At 39.9% G+C, this 25,371-nt stretch overlaps 1 protein-coding gene across 8 annotated transcripts; it reads right to left on the reverse strand.

Annotated features, from left to right (window-relative positions):
* Nucleotides 1-238: 238 nt before the first annotated feature.
* Nucleotides 239-24,474, reverse strand: gpatch8 (G-patch domain containing 8). Of its 8 annotated transcripts, XM_005796711.3 has the most exons (9): nucleotides 21,472-21,552; nucleotides 20,651-20,687; nucleotides 17,808-17,826; nucleotides 15,098-15,170; nucleotides 7,087-7,154; nucleotides 5,993-6,079; nucleotides 5,740-5,883; nucleotides 5,344-5,480; nucleotides 239-5,260 (listed from the first exon to the last, which is right to left on the reverse strand). In XM_005796711.3, exons 4-9 carry the CDS (start codon nucleotides 15,102-15,104, stop codon nucleotides 1,420-1,422), a joined length of 4,284 nt encoding a protein of 1,427 aa, XP_005796768.1. In that variant the 5' UTR covers nucleotides 15,105-15,170; nucleotides 17,808-17,826; nucleotides 20,651-20,687; nucleotides 21,472-21,552; the 3' UTR covers nucleotides 239-1,419. The 8 variants fall into 8 exon arrangements, with proteins under 8 accessions (XP_005796768.1, XP_005796767.1, XP_023204658.1 ...); XM_005796710.3 differs by lacking the exons at nucleotides 17,808-17,826; nucleotides 20,651-20,687 and adding an exon at nucleotides 24,371-24,474 and having other exon boundaries at nucleotides 21,472-21,549; XM_023348890.1 differs by lacking the exon at nucleotides 17,808-17,826.
* Nucleotides 24,475-25,371: the final 897 nt, after the last annotated feature.

Below are 25,371 nucleotides of genomic sequence, written 5' to 3' on the forward strand. Positions count from 1 at the left end.
AAAGATATCTGATTTACCATTATTTATACTCAATTCTCCACTTGGACACAATTTTAGGAGTTGAAGGATTCAGTTTTATGTAATTTTTAACGGATTTTAATGTGACTAGGGCGCCATCTACTGTTTGCTGTTGGTACCTGCAGAATGATTTGGTAATCTTGTCCAAATGGGACTATGAAAAGAACTGAAATAATACAATCAAAACTAAACCAAGAAAAAGAGGGAAAAAACAAACGCATGGACTCAAAGTTTTATTTGTTGAAACAGTTATGTTTTTAAAAATACAAGAGTCACAACTTTTGTTTTTTGACAGATAACTTGTCTGGGAACCCAGCCATCCTCAGCAGGAGCATTTTAAGAACCAACCTTGATAAAACACATATCCATGTTGTAACTAACTTGTAATTCAACTGTTTTACCAACAGCAGTGTCAACCTTTTCAGAATGTTAATAGGTTAATCTACAGCATTTTTATTTACAAAATTACAGAAAAAAGCCAAACAAAGCTCTTCTTCTGAAGAGCATTTGGAAAATAATTTAAAAATAAAAATACAATTATTGCAGTATACTACAATCTTATTGTTACATGATGCCCAAGCACCACCCCAATGTACAGATTTCAGTGCAATTCATTCACACGTACCCTCCAATGGGAAAACAGGAGTTTTGCCTCAGAGTATTAGAGATGTTCAAACCTCTGCCACATTTCTGCAAATTTAGAGGACTTCTTTTGTGACAGCGTCATACCAGTTTAGACACCATAGCCATTTCATAGTCAATAGCTGGCTTCTTCACATTACACACTGATATATGTACAAACTACAGCAATACAAATTATTTTGAGACCAAGAATTCAATAAAGAGCAGGTAGTTATATGGGGAAAAGTGTCACATCATTGAGTCCATCACAAAAACAGAGGTGAAGTTGTTAGTTTCTGTAACAAAATCTATGTCCTGTCTCATCATGATCCTCTATATAATCTCAACCATTATGGATCTCCTTGGATGCCAAACTTAGCAAAGATTATGACTGCATAAATGAGGAAAAACTAAAAAACAAAAGAAAAACTCCAGTGGTTAGTGAGGTTGAGAATGCAGACCCAATTGGTTTATAAGACAATCTCAACAGAATGTCTCATTACAACTATGAACTTGCCTTTAAAACAGGAAACATGAGTGAAAAAGAAAAAAATTTAAAATCCAAACAAACCAATATTAAAATGCTAGTGTCACCTTTTTTAACCAACACAGGCTGCAACACATAATGACCACTTTAGTCTGATTGTAAAACTGATTTTACAACATGTCTGACTTCCTATACACTGATGCAAAGACTTCATCCCCATCCCTAAATCAAGATCGTCGCAGACCTCTGTCAGTGTTCTAAGTGTTTACATCCTGTTTTGTATCCATCGTCACTCAAGAGCCATGGTTAGGCGGGTGTTGGAGGTCCTGTCCTGAGAATATTGGGTGCAGAAGTGGGTGCAGCTGGAGAGCCGCCGCTGCAGCAGCCTGGGACGGCCGAGGTGCGAATAGTGTTGGGTAGAGGGCTGCGTGCGGGACATGGTGGAGAGCCAAGGGTGTGTGATGAAGTGCAGAAGCAGGGATAATATGAATAGGCTGACCGGACAGGAAGGCTGTTGGGTGGGCAGGAATAAGCCCCGCATGTCCCAGAGAGTGTCCCAAAGAATGACCAAGAGAGGGGCCTAACGGGGACAGGGAGATGGGAGTAAGGTGGTGCTGGGGAATGTGATGCACCTGTGCTAGCTGAGCATGTGCAGGGTGAGGATGGTGGGCATGTGCGGGGTGGATGCCCATTGCAGCAGCGGTGGCTGCGTGGTGCTGCAGGATGGCATGTTGGACAGTCGTGATGGATGTGCCGGAGGCGACAGAGACGGTTGGCTGCTGAATGTGGATCTGCTGCAGGGCTGGTGGAGGGGGCGCTGGGGCTAAGTTAGCAGCTGCTGCAGCAGCGGCGGCAGCGGCAGCAGCAGCCGAGGGGAAGGCCTTGACCTGCTTGGCCAGAAGCTGCTGCTGAATGTGTTGTTGCGCCGCCTGTTGCAGCTTGCTGTACTTCTCCATCTCCTCTGGCGTGAACGTGATTGGCTGACTCTCCAATGGCGCCAGGCCATCCTCCTCCGCTTCGATGCCATCTTCCTCCAGACTGGAGGGGTGGTAAACAGGGTAACCATGAACCGGCTGCTGTTGCTGCATTTCAGGCATGATGGACTCCATCATGGGGTTCTGGGAGGGGTCTTGACCTGGATCTGCTTGATACTGGGGCATAATCATGGAAGGATCTTGTTCAAGGAGTGGCTGTGGTTCTTGGTGTACTTGCTCTTCTGTAGCTGACTGCTGCTGTGTCTCTTCCTGTGTTGCTGTGTTCTGCTGCACCTCCTCGACCTTCTGCACTGGTGGCGCTGGAGGTGGTGGAGGAGGAGGGAACTCCCTTATAGGTTCTACTAGGATAACCTCTCCATCCGCTTCAGAACCCTTCCCCGTTCCTGATTTCTCTCCCTCATCGGGTCTCGTTAGGGGAATCAAAGGTTTCTTCCCTGCTTGCAGCTTACCAAAGAGGGGCAACATGGCTTTGCTTCCCAGGGCTGGTGGTAATTTAGGACCAAAGTAACCCTGTGGTGGATCCTTAATCTTAATCCCAGATTTCGTTCCGGAGGCAGAATCCTCTGAACTTTTCTTGGACTGAACCCTCTCGAGCAGCTGCCGCGCTGTGAGCATGTTCTTGTGTTCCCCTGCATCACGAGACCCGACTGGCCTCAAAGTCTGGGAAGTGGATGTGTGGCTCCGATTGAGGCTTCGCGATGACGTGCGGGGAGACTGCGAGCGATAAATCCGAGAGCGGTTGAAGTCTCTGCGATTTGTGTCGCTGTCTGCCCGACCCCTGGTGCTCCGTCGGTGAGGCGAGCCTTTGTTGGAACTGGAGGAGCGACTCGCTGAGCTTCGGCTCCGGCTATAGCTTCGCCTCCAGGATCTTGTGCTGGTGCTGCGACTCCAGCTGCTGGAGCTTCTCGAGCTGCTGTGGTGGTGCCGCCGGTGCCGCTTCCTCCTGCTGTAGCTGCGAGAACGAGAGCGGGAATCGTCCGAGGATGAAGAGGAGTATTGATGTCTTCTGGATCGCCTGCGACCTCGACTGCCCCGCCGCTCATACTCTGAGTCGGATGAACGTTTAGAGCGCCTCCGCCGGCGGCCTTCCGTGCTGTAGTCACTGTAGCTGTCGGAGTAACTGCGGCTGCGGTGACTGTAGGCGCTACTTCTTGCTGAGGAGCGCCCAGAACTGCTGGAGTAGGAGCGACTGCGGGAGGTTTGGCCACGATGCCGCCGCCGGCTGCTGCCGCGTCGTTCTCCCCGCCTTGATGAGCGGCTGTGGGACCGTCTGGACTCTTCGCTGTGGTGGCGCCGCTGCTCTCGTGGGCTGGACCTGTGATGACGTGAATGCTGGGTGTTGGAGCCACCTTCCTCCTCGCTCTCGCTGCTGGGTGGTCTACCGTGACCTGGACTTTTCTGAGCAGAGGTAGAACATGACGCGTTTTGCGATCCGCTCGAGTCCGTTTTTTGTCTTTTAGAGCTACCGTGATCTTCTGAGGAGTTGCTCTTGTCGTTATTTTTTCCACTTCCTCCTTGTTCTGCTCCAGATTTAGAAGGCACTTCTTTTGCAGCGCGTTTCCTTTTACCTGGCTCTGCTCCTGTTGTTCTTCCAGCTGTGGACTGAGCAGAGGAACCAGCAGCTTTATCTTCTGACTTTGGTTTAATTTTTTCTTTGTCATCACCTGCCACCTCTTCTTGATCTTGAGCTTTGTTTTTGCTCTTTTTCCGTTTGTGTTTCTTCTTCTTTTTAGGCTTTTCTTGCGTTGCCTCCATATTCTCTTCTGCATCACCAGCTGCATCTTTTTCTTTTCCTTTGCGTTTTGAATGCTTTCCCGATTTCTTATGCTTCTTCTTCTTCTTCTTCTTTTTCGTGCTACTACTGGCAGTCGTGGGATTTTGCTCATCGGGTCCTGGCTGGCTGGGATTTTCCTTCATCTCAGGCGTCTCTTTATCAGTGCATGCTTCAGGTTCGGTTTCAGCGGCTTCAGCTGTTGAAGTAGCTACAACTTGTCCTTTGTCATCAGCCTCTTCTCCAGGCTTGAGGGACTTTGCTGATTTCCCACCACGCAGTCCTTTATTTCTTGAAAGCTTAAAGTCAAAGTAGAGAGGATTACAGCTGTAAGATAGTGAAGGCTGAGCTTTTGTAAATTCAAGAAGCTCCGTAGGCCACTGTAAAGTGGTACTTTCATCTTTACTCAGGACGGGGAAGAAGGGACCCATTGGGACTTTTGGACCAGTGTTTGTATCGAGTGTGCTCTGTGTGTTCTCTGCTTTCTGAGTAGGAGAAGTGGGAGCAGTTGAAACCGTCTCTTGCTCACAAGAAGAGATCTTGTCCTCCGTCTTCACCATAGGCGACAAAGGAGATGGTTCTGGTTCAGTTGCTGACACATCCTCACCTTGTTCTTGTTCAGTTTTACACTCAGTTTCTTTGGACTCTGTTGGATCAGAGCTTTCTTCAGATTTTTGAACTTCCTCTACTTCATCTTCATCCTCATCATCTTTGCTCTGGCACTGCTCAGAAGCCTTCATGAACAACAAAAACTGGAAGTTGGGCTTTACACGACAATGAGCTGGTGGGACGTAATGGTAGTACTGTGGTTCTTGTCCACAAAATCCTTCATCCTTTTTCATCATCATCTTAAGTTTGTTCAAAGTCGAGGCCAAGGAGCCTCCATCATCAGGCTGCTGGATATCTTCTGCCCCAGCTGCACCACCTTTCTCCCCTCCTTCATCTCCTTCAGGTACTCTTCTGGGACTCTCTGTGCTGCAGCCAGATGTCTCCTCTTGTCCTCCAGCTTTTTCCCCTTCCTGATTCTCCTCTTCCTCCACAGCCTCCTCGCCAGGATCAGCAAACACAGCCGCTGCCGTCTCCAACTTTACTGGGGCTTTCTTCGCAAAAGAGAATGATACACTGACTTTTGATGCACCAGTAGGGGTTGGAGATGAAGATGAGGATGTGGATGTGTTCTTCCCCAGAGAAAAATTTAAAGTTGGGCTGGGCTTTGGGGAAGATTGGCCAGTTTTCTCTGACGGTGAACCTTCAATAATGGAATCTGTAAAAACGGGGTTCTCAAGTGGCACGCCATCCCCATCTCCTTCTTTCTCACCATCAACAGCAACTGTGGTTGTTTTGAACATGGGGCCACTTCCAGGAGTGCTAAAAAGCAAGATAAAAATAATCTTAAACACGGATTCAATGAATCAAGACCAGCAGAGGGCACTGCGGTGATATGATCATACCGGTTCTGTTTGTCCTGTTTCCTCTGCTCAGCCAACTCATGCAGTCGACGCAGCATCTTCTCTTGCTTCTTTCCATCTTTCCGAGAGCGGGAGGACACATTGCGAGCAAACTCTCTCTGCTTTAGCTCTTTTAACCTCTGCATCATATAAAAAAAAAAAAAAACAACATGTATTTGGTGTTTGAGTCATTCCATTTTACATGTGTGGCAACTGAATGTGATCAGATTTTTTATTTCTTCTCGTCGTCTTTTCATGTTTGTGTCATGATCAGATGGTAATCAAAGTTGAGCAAACTGTTACGTATACCCATTTCCATCACATTTAAAGAGATGTCTTGAAAACTGCTACTTTATCTTACTGATGAAGCGTTCTGCTTCAGAGACTAAAAAAAATTACCTGTTTGTGGGCATGGTCGTACGAGTTAATGTGGTTGTCAAATTCCTGGTGTTTAGTGTACTGCTTGTCACAAAGCTCGCAGTAGAAATTCGCCCTCAGGTCTTCCAAAGCTTTTGCGATAGCTTTCTCTTTTTCCACCTGGTCCTGAATTTGGTAAGAAACATATGTCACTTTCAAGAAGATCATAAAACACACAAGCGATCATCTTGTTTGATGCATGTTAAATAATTATATATATAAAAAAGGACTTTACCTTGTATTTTTGCCGCAGCTCTTCTGTATCCTCTTTTTCCACTTCAAGCACTCTCCGCTTCTCTGTGGCATCCTCTGCATAGTCCAGCTAAAAGGACAAACACAGCAATTCCAACACCTCCAGAAAACAGTCTGAGAGTCAACAATAGCAGTCTGCCATTTTATAAGTTTGACAAAAATGGCAAGTGACTAATGGTATGGAGCTAATTTTTGTTGCTGTGTAGTATCCAAAACATGCTGACTTTTCTACATTTCTAATGTAGAGAAGACATAATAAATTTTAAGTCTGTCTTTAATTGTGTAAATGCAGATGAAGTAAAGGCCAAACATAACCCAGGGTTGGAAGTGACATTTAAAAAATGCCAGTGATGCAGACAGAACCGTCTACATATTTACTGAAGGGCTAAAATCACCATCAGTAGGTCAAAACTGAGCAAAACTAAAGATTGGAAATAGGCCACTAAAACGTGATAAGTTTTTTTTGCATAACCATCGTGTTTAAAGATAAATTTGATGACTTGTTTTTTTTTTGCCCCCCCAACAGAATCTTTGAGGACAAATAACACGAGGCATGCAATACAGTAAGTAATAAGCACTGACAAATCTGGAATAATAATTTACAAAGTGCTCCTTTTGCATCTGCTGGACTCTGTAAGACAATGCTGAGCTTTAGTCAACTTTAGCTCATCTGTGCATGGTGCTCCTTGGGATTTATAGTTTTTTTTTCTCATATAAAAAGGATTTGATGCTTTAGATTTAGGTGTCAGGATGACATTTGCAACTGAGGACATAACAAAATAACAAGCAACCTAGTTTATTCAGATGACTCACAGCAAAGCAGCTCATGTTGTTTCTCAGTTTTTTCAACACAGATTGGAATGAGAATCAACACCAGCATGTTAGTTTGGGATCAGCTACAGCAGGACATGAGATTCTAATTAATCTTACACAAATAACCACTGATGTCATAGTTATTATTATTAATAGCTTTCTCACAGCTATTATCCAAGTAAATTTGTCTGATTTTTCCTCAACAACTTATAAATATAAACATGAGCATTAAATAGGGTCAAATGGATAACTTCAGCATCTTACCTCCATCTCCATTCGGCCCATCCCCATGACATCATATTTAAGAACAATGGGCACAGGGTCGGTGCGTCCTGAGGCAAAAGAGACAGAGAAGACTATTTGAGTTTTTGAGATGGAGACCAAACACTAACTCGAAGACAGCCTGCTTTTAGAGCACAGGGTGCTGGGGTTAGAGAATTTTTGCCTTGAAAGTGCAAAGAGACCAGAAAGCTACAGTGAACCAAACACCAGCCATTCTCACAGCTTACTACAGCCAACTCCTGAACAAATGTGACTTATAAAGTTGCAATGTGGCTGTTGGTTTGTACAGTAGGCACTGTAGGTGGATTAGAGTCTTTGTAGCTTTGATAAATTTCTGGTGGATTAAATAAAGACAAGGCCTTTTTCTACACTGAAATGGCACCTCCCCCCCTTCCCTGTGTTAAAGTCCTGTTAAACCAGAAAGCCAAGTTTATAAGGAAGTGATGTACCCAAATATGGTATTGGGCAAGATTGCAACAGATGCCTTCATCACTAAATCCTTCATGGGAGAGGAACTCCTAACAAGTATATTAAGCCAATTGCTTCATCTATAACAGGACTGTCTGTAACAAAGCAGTTTGATTTTTCCAGGCCCCCTTTTTGTTCTCCATCGTCAAAATATTAATTTCCTATCTACTTAAGTTATACTACGTAAGCTGTGAAAAGAGCTAGAACAGAAGGAAATTAACTTTAGAAAAATAAAACCAAAAGACAACCAAAACAGAATGAAACATTATAGATATGAAATATTTAAAAATCAAAACTACTTTAGAGATTGACACAAATTGCTTAATCCACTTATAATCAGCCAAACAAAGCAGAGAGAATGTAAAAAAAATAAATAAAGACACAAGCACTGAACTACAGCAGAGTGACGTCACAGGCCAGGTGTCGCCATGTTGACAGTGCAAGGGAAGGGGATACTTACCTGGTAAAACATGAGGGGATGAGTATAGGAGGAGGAAAGGGGAGGACAGACAGATAGATGGGTAGAAAGATAGAAAGAAAGAAAGAAAGACAGGGGAATCTCAAAAGAAAAAGCAGAAAAAGAATTTGGACTAGTCTGCTGCTCCTGATGCCAGCCAGATACAAAAACCAATCTTACTGATGGCGACTTCAATTCAGTTTGGTTTCAGTTTTTTTTTCCCTCCAATATATTCACAATTGTTTCTTTCCCCTCCAGATGTCTAGGCATGCCATTGGGATTATTAAAAATATGACCCTGGATGCGTTTGTTCCAAATTGAAATGCATGCTTCTAAAATGAAAGGGAAGTAGATTCCTTCTTAAACTGAGGAAGGTAAGACAGACGTTTGATGTAATTATGCATCATTCCTGTGCTCACCTTAGGCAATTAAGTCAGAACAGCCCAATGACTTATTCGTTCGAAATCGCTGATGCATGGACATTGTAACATGTCTCTGCCTGCCTGGACTTTCAGTCCCACTGCAGTGTCTCTTAGTTGGACAGTTTTATATCAGTATCTTCCTCTTACCTCATGGTTCTCAGTTCTTTATTTAAATGGAGGAATTAAGAGGGAACAGCTGTTTGTGTGACATTGAGAACACAAGTCTATCGAAAGATGTGTGGTTTCACAGTCTTTCACAAACAGCATCAGAGCAGTGAAGAAAAAAAAAAGTCTGGTCTGTTAGCCAGCCACTGCAGTGGTCTGTCCAAACTGAGTCACAAGCAAGGCCCAGAAATGAAGATTCATGACCAATTACAATCATCCCAAACTATCACCAGTCCTTCTACACAGTGACAATACCTCCAGCATTACCCCATTCCAGTGGAAAACAAAAAGGACCAGACAAAAAACAATGTGCAGCTAAAATCACAAGGTGTGAATCACAAGGTTAAAAAAAACTGAAAACAAAATGACAATGTTCTAAGAGTAATACAGATGCATGGTAATATACAAGCAGCAGAATGAGGACTAGGACAGAGAGAATTGAAAGCCTATGTAGCATTTGTGCTCTGATGAGAGGAAAATGAAAATAATGGGAGGAATTAAAACAAAAAAACAAAACAATTCAATTGGGGGATAAAGTAACATTTACCACTAAGTTTACCATCAGCACAACATGGGCAGGATCAAATCGCTGTAAAAAAGAAACACCAATTGGTTAAGCAGGAAGATTGAGGCACACAGAGAAGGGCAGATGGGGTTGGGTGTGTGGTAATGGGGCTTCAGGGCATTTATTACCAGAGGGCCTTCCGTGAGTCACCGCCCACCCCCACCCACCATGTCCTTTTACTCAGGGCTAGGTGCTTACAGGAATCTCCTCTCACCACTCATTCAAACCGCTTGTCCAAGTCCCCAGGCCCCTAAAGTGATGTTGTGCATTTTGACTGAAAATGTAACCCAAGAAGCCAGACTACCATCCCCTAAACCTAAGCTTTTCCACTACTGAATGTTGTGACCAGTAACTGTCATTTAGTCGTTTTACAGATCAACAAGTTACCTTTAAAATAAAATGGTACCAAGACATTTCGAATTTAATTTTTCCCTACATGGAGAGGTGTATTGCATATCAAAAACCAGGCAGCATAAAACACAGAAAAACACTAAAATGGCAAACAAGAATCGATGATAAATGGTTCAGGTTATAGAAAGTTCTATATTACTGATCATCAACAACCTGTAGGGAAAAAGCAGCGACAGTACGTCAAACAACGAATCCTATGTATGCCTATTAAGACATATTTACCCTTTTATAAAGAGATTACTGGATGACTCTCCCCCAACTTAAAATAAGTATTGAATACATTTAGGCACAGGCCAGCAGGACATCCTTACAAGATGATAAGCTTGGGAAAAATACAATTGTTCCATTGCAAAACTGTATTAACTTAAATATATAAAACAAATATGACCAGTTTAAAAAAATCTGAAAAAAAAAAAGAAAAGTGGCAATGTGGTATTTGTTTGCTCATATCAGTGACAGCAATGCAGGGCAAGACTGCAGGGTGTTTAACTGAAGCAGAGAAGCAATGTCAGAGTGACAACACCAGGTGCCATAACAGCAATATTCATATTAGATATTGACTCAAATTTTTATATCGCTGCATCCCTAAGTGAAATAGATTACAACAAGCATGTACTACCTAATAAATTGGGCTACCAGCTCAGGTAGCCAGTCTGCAGACATCTCAGCAGAGATGCTGCTTCTAACTTGCTGTTGTAGAAGCATTATTTTTATTAGAATTAGTATTTAACATAAGCAGGACAGCTTCACATCATAACTGACTTTAGTCAATTAAAAATATGTTCATACAGCTTCATTTTTCTTTCTTGTAAGCAAGGGGAAAAAGTGCAAAAGCCAGCTGCTCAGCAGTGTGCAGCAGAATGTGGGAGATGGAAGACAGCACTGGTTAGTCTCAATCAAGCATGTGCCAGTTCTGACAACATGAACAATGTTTTCTATAACAGGTCTCCTTTTGAACAATAAGTGTCTCTGAAGGAAACATCTGCCTGTTGTGAGCCAACTCTTGCAGATGTAGTAGGTTTGCTATACACAACTAACTACAGAGTTAATATAAAAGTGTTACAGAAGTATTAGTAAAGAATAAATACTGTTTATATTAATTATGCAGGTGCTTAATCTTAAAGCTCCAAGGGTTGAAGTTGCTCCTCTGTGTTATGACCCTGACTAGCCATGTGAGGTAGCCACAGCCCCACTGGCTATTTTATCTTGAGGAAATGATTCAGTGATAAAACATAGTTTGTGTGACAAGCTGGTAGTTTAATTTAAAAGCTTAAATTCCAAGCATCTCCTCGGCTCGGATTTATAAACCCTGTTCCTCTACCATCATTGTTATAAAAAGTACTGTATGGAGAGATTTTCAACAGATTTTATGGACAGGTGCTGTTGTCAATGTCTCAGCACACCTGTCGTGTTGCACTGGCTTCATTCCTGAAAGCTCAGCGATGCAGAACATTGCTGTCTCCACTTGTAATTTATAAATGACCAGATGCAGCTCGTCTTTGTGATATTTTGGCCATGTAGATCAGTTTTTCAGAGGCTTTCTCTGGTATACCATAATAAGGACTTTAAACAACAAAAACTCTATAAAGGAAAAGTAATTATAACTTGCTTTTAAGAACATTGACCTTAATAATAACAACAACTGACCCGTGCCTAAATCAACTAAGCTGTCTTTTAAAATATGACAAATGCTTCTAGGGAAGAGCCCAATTTTCCCCCCTCTAAGCTTTTTGCCTTGCCTATGCTTGTCAGCCCAGAAAGGACCTCTCCTCAAGATCCTTCGTCCTGGCTAGTCTAGAGCCAGCAAGCTCAGTCTGGGATGTGCTTAACCCCACAACAAATAAAAACATGAAACATAGGAACGTACCTGAAAGAATAGCCAGCAAGGCTTTGAGCAGTGTTTAGAGTCATTTCTGCAATGCCATAGGTGTACTGGAGGATTTAAACAACAACTATGGATCAGTTTTTTTTAGTTTTACATTGTTTTTATTTATTGAACATTGTGATTCTGCATCCTACCTCCAACACTGCTTAAAGCCTCTGGCAAGTAAGAGATTGAGGCAAGCAGGAGCGCACCTCTGGACAAACATGCTGTGCAGGAGGGGCAAAGAAACGGGGGGAGGATGGAAGTCTGTACCATGGGGACAGAGACACTCGGAGTGTAAAAAGGTGGAGAGGTTTTCCCTGCAAGTCGACTCTATTGCCCGGTAAGTAGCAGACACACACACATCTCAGTCCCACATAATGACCACGCACATACAAACACGACTTTCACTGTTTTAGAGGTAGAAACAGGTAAACAAGCAGAGGGGGGAAACTTTTCTACACTGCAAGCCATTCAGAGACTGAGCCGTGGTTACAGCCAATCAGATTACTTCAACAGCAGCCACGGAAACTCAAAGAGGGAGGGAAAAAAAATCTAAAATATGTGGAGATGATGATTCTAGGGGATGTGAATCATGAATCATGGGTTCCTAAATCTACCTTGATTTCACATGGATCTTGATTGTTGGAACAAATCGAAGCATTTTCTCTTAAGCAGATTGAAATAAAGGTTTAGTGATTATGAAGCAAAGAGGAAGAAGCTGACCGAGGCCATTAGCCTATGATACACTGTAAAAGGAGTGTTACACTTAGGTCAACTGCAGAGTGGGAGAAAGAAAACACACCCACACATGCATACTGACATAGAGAAGGGATCCAACAAACCTTACCTAAAAGGGGCAAAAAAGGGACAAAAGAAGAACAAGAACAAAGTCAATACAGTGAAAAAACGTAAAGAGGGGACAATGCTTTAACTTCAAATGTCAACAACTGTCTCTTCTGGCAAGGAGGACAGGAAAGAGGAGGAAGATTACCATGATTATCCAGCATACTTCAATGAGATGTGATGCTGTGATTAGTATGGGAGCTTACTCACAAGTTGGAGAGGATAGCGGTCTCTAAGCAGGGCCACTAATTCCTACACAACAACTGGACACAATTTGCTGCAGTCTCATCTGCCCACAATGTAGGATGCTTACATAACCACGTGAGTTCTGCCAGAGGCACAAACAAGAGCACAGTCATCCCCTGTGATGTGTTCTCTCCTCCAAACAAAGCTCATCTTATCACTTCAAATATATTGCTACTCGGCTCTTCAAGGCCGGATGGAAATAACCATGGATGGAATTTTTTTTCTCTCTCTGCTGTGCTGTTGGCCTCAATGCACTTGTCAGCTTGCCCAGAATGAAACAGCTTCCAGGTCTAATCCGTTCACTTGCCCCAGTCATGCTGAAAATACCTTTGAGACGACACAAGAAACTAAGGCTATATATGTACATCAACAAAACGTAGTTGGGCAGCAACAAGACAACAACCCCACTCAACCAGACCATAGGCTTCCCTGTATTGTCTCAAGAAGATCTCAGTTACGATGTCAGTCTTCATTCAATTTAAACACACTCCTGCTTGTAAAAAATGTACTTTCATGGACCAATACCAACTTTTTCTGAGCAAACCTTAAGCAGTAGACAATAACAAACAATTAGTTCATTTCAGCAGTAAGCTTCTCTGTGGAGGATATTCATCTGAACTGTTTTAATGTGGTAATATTTTGAGCTCATGTGGGATTTCTTTCTGACAGTGTGAGTTGTGTTTGTAATTGAAATGTTAGCATTTAGAACAGATGTTGCTGGTGGACATTTTAGGGAGAATAAAAGTTGAAATTTTGCAACAAATTATGATGGATGGCTGAGAAAAGACTAAAATGATTTTGAATAAAACCAGATGTAGTGGAGAAAGTGGATAAGATAAAAAATACATAAATAGAAGCCCAATTAGGCATTAAGACGGAAGATTGGCATTTGGATACGATGCCAAGCTGCATCCTTTTGAGGTAAATTTCTAAGATCAGTGATTATTTCTAAAAAAAAAAAAAAAAAAAAAAAAGGAAGATACTGAGAAATGGGAAGTTAAACAACAAAACAAGGAAGGGCTTTGTGAAACATGCCAGGGTTTTGGATCACTGCTACTTATCCTTTAAACACAGCAGGTTTGAGCTAATAATGTAGTAACAAATAGCCAAAACCCACCCACTCACTCAAACATCTTAATCTTCAGCCCTCACTCTCAGAATGAGCATCAACTGGCTGCTCAGAATTACCCGGGGAAAGTTATCTTTTTTCTGAACAATTTTATGAAAACTTTGAATTTCAGAATTTACTTAGCATTCAAATCTCAAAATGTATCCTATGTGTCAAAAGCACTGCCAATGCAATATGTTGGTTTAATATATACGACTGAAATGCTGTTTCCATCTTTCATCAGTGTATGATTGTCTTGTGCAGTGTCTCACAAAAACAACATTAGACAGCATAACAGAGAATAAATGTGACAAACTGCTTTGCATGTTGAGTTAAAATGGTTAATTGCATGCATATAATTAAGCAAGAATAGTTTTACTTAGATTAAAACCACCACCAACGGTACAAAAACAGGCTATGAGAAACCTACAAAATGTTCAATGCTACAGAGATATAGGTTCTGAATATGTTCTAGAAACAAGGAAGTTCTTACTTTTTTGGTCTATTTTTTGGAATAAAGGGATTCTGATGGTTTCTCCAGCATGCAGAAGATTTACTTTTGATTGTATCAAAATATAAGGTATTACAGAAGTTGAAGTTGTTTGATAGTTAAGGTGGACGTGCAGCTCAGTGCAGATGAAACAACTAAAAAACGTCCTAATGTGCCGTGTCATATTAATACTAGCAACTTAAATTATTATTGGTTTAAGTTTTGTGCATGTGAGCAAAAAGTTACCACTACAACCAGCTGGATTGCACATATTTGAGTGTCAGCGTGACACAACCTTACTTTTGAGCATTTTAAATCTAATCTTCACTTAAATCGCATTCATGGTTTATGTTGGACAAAGTAATTTTATTCTTTAAATACATTTGTATGTGATCTATATTATGCAATCCAAAATTACACTAAAGCTAAAGTTTACATGGCAACAACATTAAATGTCTGCTAAAAATACCAACTCTAACATCTAAGATGACGTCTTATTTACAGTTTCAGCAAAATGTGAAAAAGATTTTTTTTAAAAAAGAAGAATATCAGAAAATATGAGAGAACTCTGACTTTTATTCTTGTTAAACTAGATGTCAATGTACAAGTTTACAATAAAATAAAATAAAAAAATCAACAAGGATTACTCTCTAACACTTAATCCACTACAAGACTCCATGACTCTTTTCTTCCATCTCCAAGTTTAAGGGAACAGCAACTTGACAGTGACAAAAACAACTGGAATCATGTTTGCTTTAGTCACAATTTTTCCAATCCGGAATCGGGCAAAGGAAGAGGTCAAAGAAAGGATGTGAAGAGAAAAATAAATCAGGGAGGGTGTCGTTTAAAACAAAAAAATGAAAATATGAGTAGAAAGAAAACAAAAGTAGATAGTGGCTCAGTGGCACCAGCAAACTGAGAACATGAGTGTGCTTCAGAGTAAATCCTTACCCTGCATGGCCTTGCCAAGTCCTTGCCCCAACTTCCATCCATGTTTCTGAAGCAGCCGGTGCCCGATGTTATCCTGGCAGAGAGAAGAGAGGAGAAAAAAACCAAAAATATTCCAATAATAAGAGGAGCTATACCCTGTGGGCATGGATGAAAACATCAAGACATACAAAACACTCAAATCACACTATTATCATAAGCACAACCACCACCACCATCACCATTATCATTATTGTCATCACCTACAGCGTGTAACAATCAGTGTCCTCCAGCATAAGGAGTGTTAGGGCAGTTGGGGAGAGGGATAAAAAGGCTGGGAGACTTGAGTTGAAGGGTAAGATTGCCTCTATGTTAAGTAAATGCATGAGTCTCTGTGTGGTCTGCAACCTACAGGGTTTACTCCTACATCATGAGTGTATTTTGAGACGTTTTTCAGGCAAAAAGAAAAACAACTATCATTTATTATCAAGATAAACACATCAAATAACATCCACTATGTAAGAAGTTAGAAGGAGGAGGAGGAAGGAGAGGGCAATATATGTATCGCACGCATACATATATGACACACTACAGCGCAGGATCTTCGTACACAAAGAAAAGCGACACGGAACAGGTATGGAAATCTAGCAATAACAAAATGAAAACCAGAAACTCCAAGCTTGCTGTGATTCCGTAACCATGACAAGGGGAGCACCATGAGACATTCAACTGTCACAAAAATAGAGCAAAAGAAACAGACAGAAGTGGAGCTTTTGGGCCTTGGATTACCATTACAAGGCCCAGAGTGGACTGATTATGCATGTGTGAAGGGCTCAGTGGGTGTGCAGATGAAAAGGACGACAGTGTACTTCAAAACCCATTAGATATACCAAAATGACTGTTGAGCACGTTTTTGGACGCTTCTTGCATTTACATCATGACTTGTCAGATTCCAACCATTTTCACACCAACAATGAGCAACAATTTGGAAATCTGCTGTAACCTATACACATTTTCACATTTCTGCTCAAGATTCCTATAATCAACAATCTTGGTTGGATCTGACAACTGATAATGAGCAAAAGGAGTTTGAGAGACATTCAAAAACATGCACAAGAGCATTTTTTAGTACACTGTAGGGCCATTGAGCAAGTCATGTTATTTCACTAGTATTGGTAAGCGAGGTAACAAAAACATTAAAGTGAAATGCAAGACCATCCCACCACTACACACTATAGTACATCCTCAAGCACATATAAACAAGAAACAGTGACATTTCTTTATAAGCAGTGTTTTCTGTTGTGATTATAACTATTCCAAGCTTGTCTAACATTCACCAGAATGCTGCATTCTATCCAAAAAAAAAAACAAACAAAAAAAAACCATACAAACCAAACAGAAAGGATATTTATAATCACAAAGAGACTGACGTCGACTTTCACAAACAGAAAGTGAGGGGAAGGAATAAAACTAAAACAAAAAAAAAAAAGCATGCAGCTTTTTGTTAAATTGTTTTAACAAAAAGGGTCGTCGGTGTTAGTAAGCGCACTGTGAGTGGTACACATACAGTCGGGTGGTTGGGGAAGGGGAGTAGAGGACAGGTGAACAAAACTCCAGCTGAGTTAGTATCGGATGGATCAGGCACAGTGAGGGAGGATGGCTCAACAATGCTTGATTAGGTCTGTTTGACAAGAGGTCAGGAAAATTGGCAGAACAGTGCAGGCTGAGCCATGATGAGGGTGGGTTTTCAGGTGATGGAAGTGAGCTGGGTTTGTAAGAGGTTAGAGCATGTGAAGGGAGTGGTGGCCTCAAACACACGGCACACATCGCATCTCTGTCCACAATGGTGCAAGTGGAGGAAATTCGACTTAATCCTTCGTTTTAAGTCACATATTGTCACCAGGTTTTGCTCTCCTTAATGCATTTCAAGGAGAAAACTAAAGTTAGCTGTATTATTAGATTATAAAATGCCATACCATGATGACTAGAATAAACAAATCCATGTGACTGATTTGTGCCTCCTGCTATCTAAAGAAATGAGAGTCTCACTTCCTGTTGTCCTGTTATTTTGTCCTCCAATTCATGCTTTTCCAAACCCTGTGTACTTTGTTTGATTTAGATCCTTTCCTCCACAGGAAGCGATAAAAAAGTAATTAGTGCTGGACATCACATGGCAGAGAGGAAACAACACATCTAACTAGGCATGACTTGTTAAAGTTTAGCAGTTTTCTATTCTTTCCCGGTACTGAAAAGCTAAGTGAGGTTTCTGGGAAATATTATTCCCGTCATTCGCTCTGTCTCCTAATTATTTGCTACAGTGTCGAGGTGCAGAAACATTATGTATGCCAATATTTAATCATTTGCAGAGGTTCATATGCCGCTTGAAAGGAAAAATAAATAAAATTCACTCAGAACTATGAACTGGGAAATACCAGACAAAAACAGTCCAGCTAAATAATCTGAAATATTAAATCTTAAGCCATATTTCAAATCATTTTTGGAGAATGTAGTAACAAACCAGGTAGAACAGGGTGGAGGCAGCAACAGTGTGCATCTATTGACTGTAAACAGATTAGGTCAAAATGAACTCTATGGAGGTTGGTGGCCAGAGATGACGTGTACGCTGGGTGTTGGGACAGCAGATGAGTGCACCAAAAGAATAGACAGACGGATGAAAGCAACGACGGCGAGTCCAACAGCAGTGCAAGTGGAGTGAAGGCATTTCCATACGAACCTGGCTTTAAAATACTGGGCTGTCAAAAAAACAGTCACACGTGACACAACGTAAGAAACCGACCAAACGCTTTCAACTGCAATTCTGCTAGCTTCTCTAGATCTTAAAAATACAAATCTCTCTCTGCCTTGAAACAAACATTATACTGTATACAAACAGAAAAGGCAGACATTTCAATAAATCCACCAACTGACTGTTAAAACAGGAGAAAAGGAAAAAATAAACAAAAGGTTAAAACAAAAAAAATCTACAAGGGCTTTTTTTTTTATAAAAGTGTGCAATGTGCTGTCATTGGCACAGTGCATGGCAAAAGATATGGATAAGGGAAGTGATATGCAGGGGACCCCACCTAGAGACCTCAGAGAATGTAGTTATTTAGTGGTTGCTGTTTTTTAATGGGAAAATATGTGCAATCATCCACCTTCAGGATCAAGAATCCTGGTTACATGTATTCATGCCTAAATATATATAAATGTTTTATTTTAGAAACAGATCACACATTTGTCATTTCCTAAAGGCCCAGACCAAAGAGCAGCTGCTTTTGGGCAAGCTCTGCTCCTCTTAACTCCTTGCAGTCTCTTTAGTTCAGACATCTGAACATACTGGTCAGTGTCAGATGTGACAGGTGAGACAAAGCAAAAACAACTGCTTTGGAGTAACAAGCTAAGCGAGTGAAACAGAAGGCCTGGGTGCCTTCTATTTTACCAAGAAAAATAAAGTTTAAGATTCTACTATCAAATATGTTGAGAAATTTAAAAAAAACAAACAAAAAAAAAACAGAAATGTCTTATTAAAATAACTAATTTACATATAAAAATTCAAAAACATACTTACCTTATAATTCTGAAGCCCCAATTTCAAAGATGGGACATACTTCAGACTATCGCAAATACTGTGATAGATCATCTGTTTTGTTCATTTCTTAATTTTCCCCCTCACTTATTTTATTTAACATTTAAGCATTTGAGGTTAGAATTGGGTTTTTAGTCAACACCATTCAACAATCATAACTTCTGTTCACATCATTAAAGCCTGCGCAAAAAGTGAATCAAGTAGTGCTAAAATTAATGACTGAATATTAAAATGATGCCTTTTCCTGTGTGTGGTTTTATATTTAACAAGATAAGTCTTTTTAAAAAGAGAAAGTATTTGGTTCAATACTTTCAACAATATTAAGCTCTACAAACTTAAAATGACTCATACAACTATGGTTTAAATAGCATATTGAGCCACAGTAACTACATGTACACATTTAAAACATGTACAGTAACTTCTTGACTTGAATTTAGTTTCTCTATGGGATTCACAGATGTTTCCTTCCTGTGAGTGTCCATGTTCTGTGGCTCTGAGGCTGCCCACTGCATATCGCTGTGGTACCGGGTCAAATAGGAGAGAGGAAGGTGGATGATAGATTTAAGGGACTGGGGGAGATAAAAGACAATAAGGAATGAGTCCGAGTTAAAAAAAAAAAAAAAACAACAACAACAACACAGAGTGTTGAGAGCACATAGTGCTTAATGCTACCAAGTTAACACATGCAATGCAAAACAGTGTTAGGAGAAAAATAGCAAAGACCAAAAGGGGTAAGACAAGAATTAAAAAAGATCCCAATAAAATACCACAGATCTCTAGCTGCCTATAATTCACACACAAATAATGGCAAAGGAGGGGTTCTGAAAAGCTGGGTTGAAGCACTTATGAACAGCTCTACAGTTCTGCATTAGTGGGCTAAGAGCTTAAAAGTAAAAAGCTAATCATTTCTATTGCTCTCTATTTTTTAAGCTAACTTAAAAAAAAAAGTTATATTTATCGTTTACTATACCAATTAAAGCATCTCAGATTTTTTTAAACCCATTTTACATCTGATACTAAAGAGTGTCTTGTTTTAGAGCACCAAAAAATTATAACAGGAAACCTGATAGTGGTGATAAGGTGACACTTCTCAGCTTCTGTTTTTTCCACAGATGTGTGAGGAGCTGTGTGGTGCTGCAGCATGCTCCTCAGCCCCCCTCCACAAATAATAGCGCAGGAGCAAAACAGCTAGGTAAAGCCAGGTGAGCAGGCCACCACTCTCTCTTACTTGTCCTCTTACTTCTCCACCACCCACATGGACAAAATACTGGTTTTGTTTGGTTGGGAGAGTGTTTCATTCTGACGCTCAAAGTTATGACAAACGTGTTAAACTAAAAACAGATACAAGATAATGTGTAAATTAAATGGAAGTAGAGTTTCATATTTGTACTACAGTTCCTACTGATTATTAAATAAAAAATTCAAGATAAAAGTTTGCAGAAATACCTGCTCACCTTGGCTAGCTTTATTTAGCTATTCAAAGTTAACTTTTTAATTTGTCTTCAACAATAACAGTATTATCAGTATTATCAAAAAAATGTAAGCTTGAGATCCAGATTGCTGATCCTATCTGACTGGTTCACAAAGTGCATTAATAATCTTGAGAAAAAGTTTCCTGGTACTTTTGAGGACTTCTGAGTTTGGCCTGCTCACCAAAATGCTTAAGACAGAAAGAAGGGTGGAGAAAGTGAGGAAGACAGAAAAAGAGAGCTGCCTGCGCTATTATCAATATGCCTCTTCAGCGTAAAATGCAGTCCCAGTTGCACAAGCACCATGCCAGCACAGAATGACAGAGGGTACTGTACACCGAATCACTGTGTAGAAGGGAGGGAGCAAGAAAGAGAGAGAGAGAGGGAGATGGAGAGAGAGAATAAGATGTCAGGTGCGACAGTCGTGAAACAGAAAGAGAAAAGTAGAGAAAGAAAGATAAAGAAGCGTTACAAAGGACCCTAAAGATAAGGAGTAAGGAAGCAGAGCGTGCAAATACAAACCGGGTCATTGCTGCTTAGCTAATAGGGGGCCAATTCGCTGCAGGAGAGAAATGTCGAACACCCCAAGTTGTGTACAATAAGATAACTGTCCTATAAATACAAATGCTATACACCAACACGTACATTCTAAAAACTACATAAACAAACACTCAGTCAAACACAAATGTACCCATTCACACCATCTAATGTGCACCCTCTTTTAAAAAAAGAACATGGAATAAGCACTGCCTTGTTTTGCTAAATAATAATTTCTACTTAATGCAAAAAATATTAAATATACAACTTTTCTTAAACTGAAATCTAATGTGGCTTCATTTCTGATAGCAGAATTTCCAAATAAAAGTGCTGTGAAATATTCAAATATGTTTTTCCCCCCAAATTACTTTGTTTTATATTGTTGAGCAGCTACAATGTTGAGATAACAGCCAATATGACAGTGCTTCATCCACTTCATGCTTATAGGTCCATCTCAGGTTTATCTCTGCTAAGATGACTAACAATGACTAATATTAGACTGTTACAAAGAAAAAAAACTAATGGTTATATGTGGGCTGCACATCTAACAGAAAGATCTAGAATATAAATCATTTTTTTATATGTCACAGAAGAAATGAAGTAGGTCGGGGTCATGAGAAGTGGGAGTGAATTAAAGGGTATTAATGGACGAGTGATTCTACAGGTTAGGTGCCAAGTGTGTTCAAGAAAACACTAGATGCATCTACACAGCATGGAGTAAAGGTGTGGTTCTTATTCCTCCCTGGACCAATCATATCCACTCTCACAGCTGGTCCAATGGTGAGGGACGATGGATGCAACCTTACCGATTCGATAGGCTTGTCCAGGGACGCCTGCTCCAGCTCCAACTGGCCTTCTTCATACTGGTCAAAGTGATTCCCACCCTGAGAAATTGAATCACACATTTAACCTTAATGAAATTTTTTTTTAAAAACACACAGTCATCAGGTTTTACTAAATTATAATTTGTTGTTTGATGTACAACAAACTCCATAGTATTTCATAAATATCTGTTTTGTGAGTCAATTTTGAGAAATAAAGTTAGTTACTAATTTCTGAGAACTGATCTGAGGTTTTGGTTCATGGCTGCTTTGTGTACAATCATACTGTCAAATGTTTTTATGTAATGCGTTTGTGTCTGGGATGTGATTTTGGGGTCTCGTCACTCATTAGCATATATGTGGTCTGCTTAATTATCAGAGGGATGAAGGCAACTGCAGCTTTCTTTTGGAACTGAACTGGTTAAATGTCATGTCAACTGTTGGTTTATGGGAAAGGACAACTACAAAGTGTGTTTATACCGTTTTAAAATCCACAAAGGATTGTAAATAGAAAGCTTCTGGAAAGCACATAAAATATACAAATTATGTGAAATTCTGTTTTTATTTATTTATTTGCAATACCAGTACTGTACATTACCTTGCAGTTTCATCACTGACAGCTTTTCACAATGAAATATGCTTGGTAGCATTTAAATTATTTAGTGAAATTATTCATTAAAGTTTTTCTGCAAGGAGAAGATTGTCAAGTGGTGGGACTACAGTGGCTATTTGCAAATACATTCTCCAGCGAATCTGCAGTATCAGAAATCTATATTGACATAATTTGTTGCCATTAATTCAGATGAAATCAAACACCACATGTACAGAAGTAAAAATTGGGATTATGAGAAGGTGAGATGCAGAGGAGAAGACATGAATTGATTCATGAACAAATCAATAACTTGCTTCCCTTCTCCCCCATATTTCCTTCTACATTTTACTTAGACCGCATGATGTGCTCTATGTAATGTCATATGCTCTCCACAAAAGACTCATACTTGTTTCATAATCAATATGACTATGCACAACGTCTACTGCAACGTTATGAACAGTGTTCGCTTTCCTCTACTGATCAGTACAAGAATACATAAACATTTCTTGGTAAACATATACTGCCTGCCGCCATGAGGAAAAAAAAGTATCCTCTGACAATCAACATCTGCAAGAATCATACGTAGCTTAGCATTTTCTGAGGTACATGCTAAAACTGCAACACCCAATGAAAAAGCATAAAATGCAAAAGCTCTTAGCTGGGCTGGGCTGTGCAGCAGAGATTAGCTAAACCATCTGTGGGTATTTTCCATATTGCGTTGCTTGGCACCAAGCATCAATTCATGAAGAAACTTTCTGAATGCTGAGCATATGAATGCATTCACTGCAGATCTCACACACAGAGCTTCTCTGTGCTGGGCCTGAGTGATCCTCAACAGAGTCATTCAGACCACACAGCAATTAGGTTCTTACTGACAAAATAGCTGAAAACACAGTTCTACTGCAAATGCAGATAGGTGGAAAAACATCACCACAAAGTCATTTAAAAAGCAGGCAAGTACGAATTATAAGACAAATACACATTTTATAACACAATTTTAATTACAAAAAATTATATCAATTAAGCAAGACCTGAATCTAGCAGCATAAAAAATAAATTAAATTATAAATGTTATTTTGTATGGCCTGACTTCATAGCCATAAAATAAATAAATAAATAAAAACATGCAAGAAAGGACTTTATATTTTGCTTTGTGTATTGCAGACTGCCTGATAACAATTAAACAGGTAGCAAATAATTCCTACCGACATAAGAATAATTAAAATCGTTGTGAACATTTGATTAGGTGGATATACATTGTAGTAACTAAAGAAAAATGCTTAAAATGAATGAAAATGTTCGATGAGAAAGCACCAACTCACAAGAAACACATGACAGTTTTACTGGCCAGAAATGTGTCTAGCTTTGGCTGGGTGTGGCCACAGATCTCAGATAAGACAGAAAAAGACAAACGGCTGAAACATAAGCCATGGCGAAATTAAGTTATTCAGCTGTTCTTGCATTTTTATTTATTTATTTGCAATGCAACAAGATGCCCAAGGAGCGTTACAAAAACTCGGTTATTGAGTTTTTGGATATATTGGTATACATTAAAATAACATTTAAAGAAAAAAAGAAGCACACCATATCTGGGTTAAACCTATTTTGTTTTCAGTAAAATTATCATTTCTGCATTAAAAAAGTGAAGCTGGTCGAGTTTACGTTAATATTTAGGTAGTCTGCCGATTGGTTGCAGTTTCATTCATATAAGCAAGAACAGAAGACAATGCTTTAAATTCATTGTTATGCAGGTATAGAACTTGCTATTTAAAACCCTCAAAGTACAAACTTGTGGTAATTTAAAACAACTCTACCAAAAGATTATAAGCATGAGATTAATATAACTCTCTAAACATGCACTGTTTACATTTTGCTTGTCAAAAGGGAACAGCAAGTATAGCTTTATGTTAGCAAAGCTTGCATCGTTAGCATTTTTCGATAAACAACCAGCATACCCAAGGTCACTAATGAGAAGGTACATATTCTATATTTATTTTTGCTGGCGAGTAGTTTAAATGGTTCAAATAATAGGAACGCGTCGTGAATAAAACTGGACCCTGGTGACAGGAGTAAAGCTCGGAGACATTAGGAAAACTGATGTCAAAAGAGCCGCAGTGAAGTAGCGTTAGCTAAACTAGCTTGCAGTGCTAGCAAGCACCGAATACGCCGAAATGCGCGCAGCTGGTTGTAAAATACTGGACGTTTTTATATCCTTTAAGACCTATCCTATGTTCTAAAATACTCCAAAGTGCAAAATTCGTTAAAGGTCTCTGGTCTTTTGATGTGCATTACCTGGAAATCACGCTCTTCGTTGAACCTAGAAAATCTGTCGGCCATTTTCTGAACGCAGCTGCAGTTTCTCCTGGTGGTGAGCAAACGATTCACACTGCGGAGGATTTATGTCTCACTTCTGCCCACTACAACATTTCCCTGTCACACAGAGGAAACACGGTCACTAATATCTATACTGAATGTTGGATTATGGTCGGTTTTAGGTCTTGTAAACAGATGCTGAACAACATAGTTCACTCATGAATACACATGATAATATAAGAACAGAAAAGGGATAGGTTTGGCTATCCAGTGAATAAAAACAAAACAATTGCCCCGAAAGACGTCCAGCATGGGCTGATCGGATCCGTTTTTATTACTTGTATCTGAAATATTGAGTATGATCAGAATGGAAGAGTACCCAAAAATTGTACTCAAGTATAGCAACACTACTTCAATATATTTTTACTCAAGTAAAAGTAAAGAGCCATCCAGAAATAATAATAAAAAATGTATTTCTTAAGACTACTTGAGTACTGAGCAGAACGTCAGATGTAAATTTCAAGATCATGCTATGAATGTGCTGAACACATAAATTTTATCGAGGTCTCAAATCAATGTAGGCTCAACTCCCAGTAACAAGCATGAGAGAATTATTGTCAATAAAATATCACACGTTACTTATTGCAATAATAATAATAAGACAGTTGTGTAGACTACATTTCAAAAAACAATTGTGGTATGTTTGCCCACATAGCTCACTAACCAGATTGTCAACACTTGACCATCCCTCCTTTTAACCTTCTGTAAATGAGAAAACCAAGCAAACAGGAAACAAAGGCAGTTTGAAATCTACAGATGTGATGGTTTAATGTCAGTCCCAGAGATGTCTGTAAATTTGCCGATTAATATAAACACAAATTGTTTTTAACACAATTCTTTCAATCAGATTCCTGAAGCTTAGCAAAATCAATTATATTCATGAGAATACATGCGTCTACATAATGCCTCCATCTTGTGTC

Source organism: Xiphophorus maculatus, chromosome 16 (genome assembly GCF_002775205.1).
Source record: "Xiphophorus maculatus strain JP 163 A chromosome 16, X_maculatus-5.0-male, whole genome shotgun sequence".
Taxonomy (NCBI): Eukaryota; Metazoa; Chordata; class Actinopteri; order Cyprinodontiformes; family Poeciliidae; genus Xiphophorus; species Xiphophorus maculatus.

Excerpts from the sequence above, each read along its gene's own strand:
- gpatch8 (XM_005796710.3), bottom strand. The coding sequence starts at position 24,415 with ATGGCCGACAGATTTTCTAGGTTCAACGAAGAGCGTGATTTCCAG. Across the intron at positions 15,171-21,471 it reads TGGACAAGCCTATCGAATCG|GATAACATCGGGCACCGGCT; the intron begins GTAAGGTTGCAT and ends TCTCTCTGCCAG. Across the intron at positions 5,884-5,992 it reads AGCTGCGGCAAAAATACAAG|GACCAGGTGGAAAAAGAGAA; the intron begins GTAAAGTCCTTT and ends TACCAAATTCAG.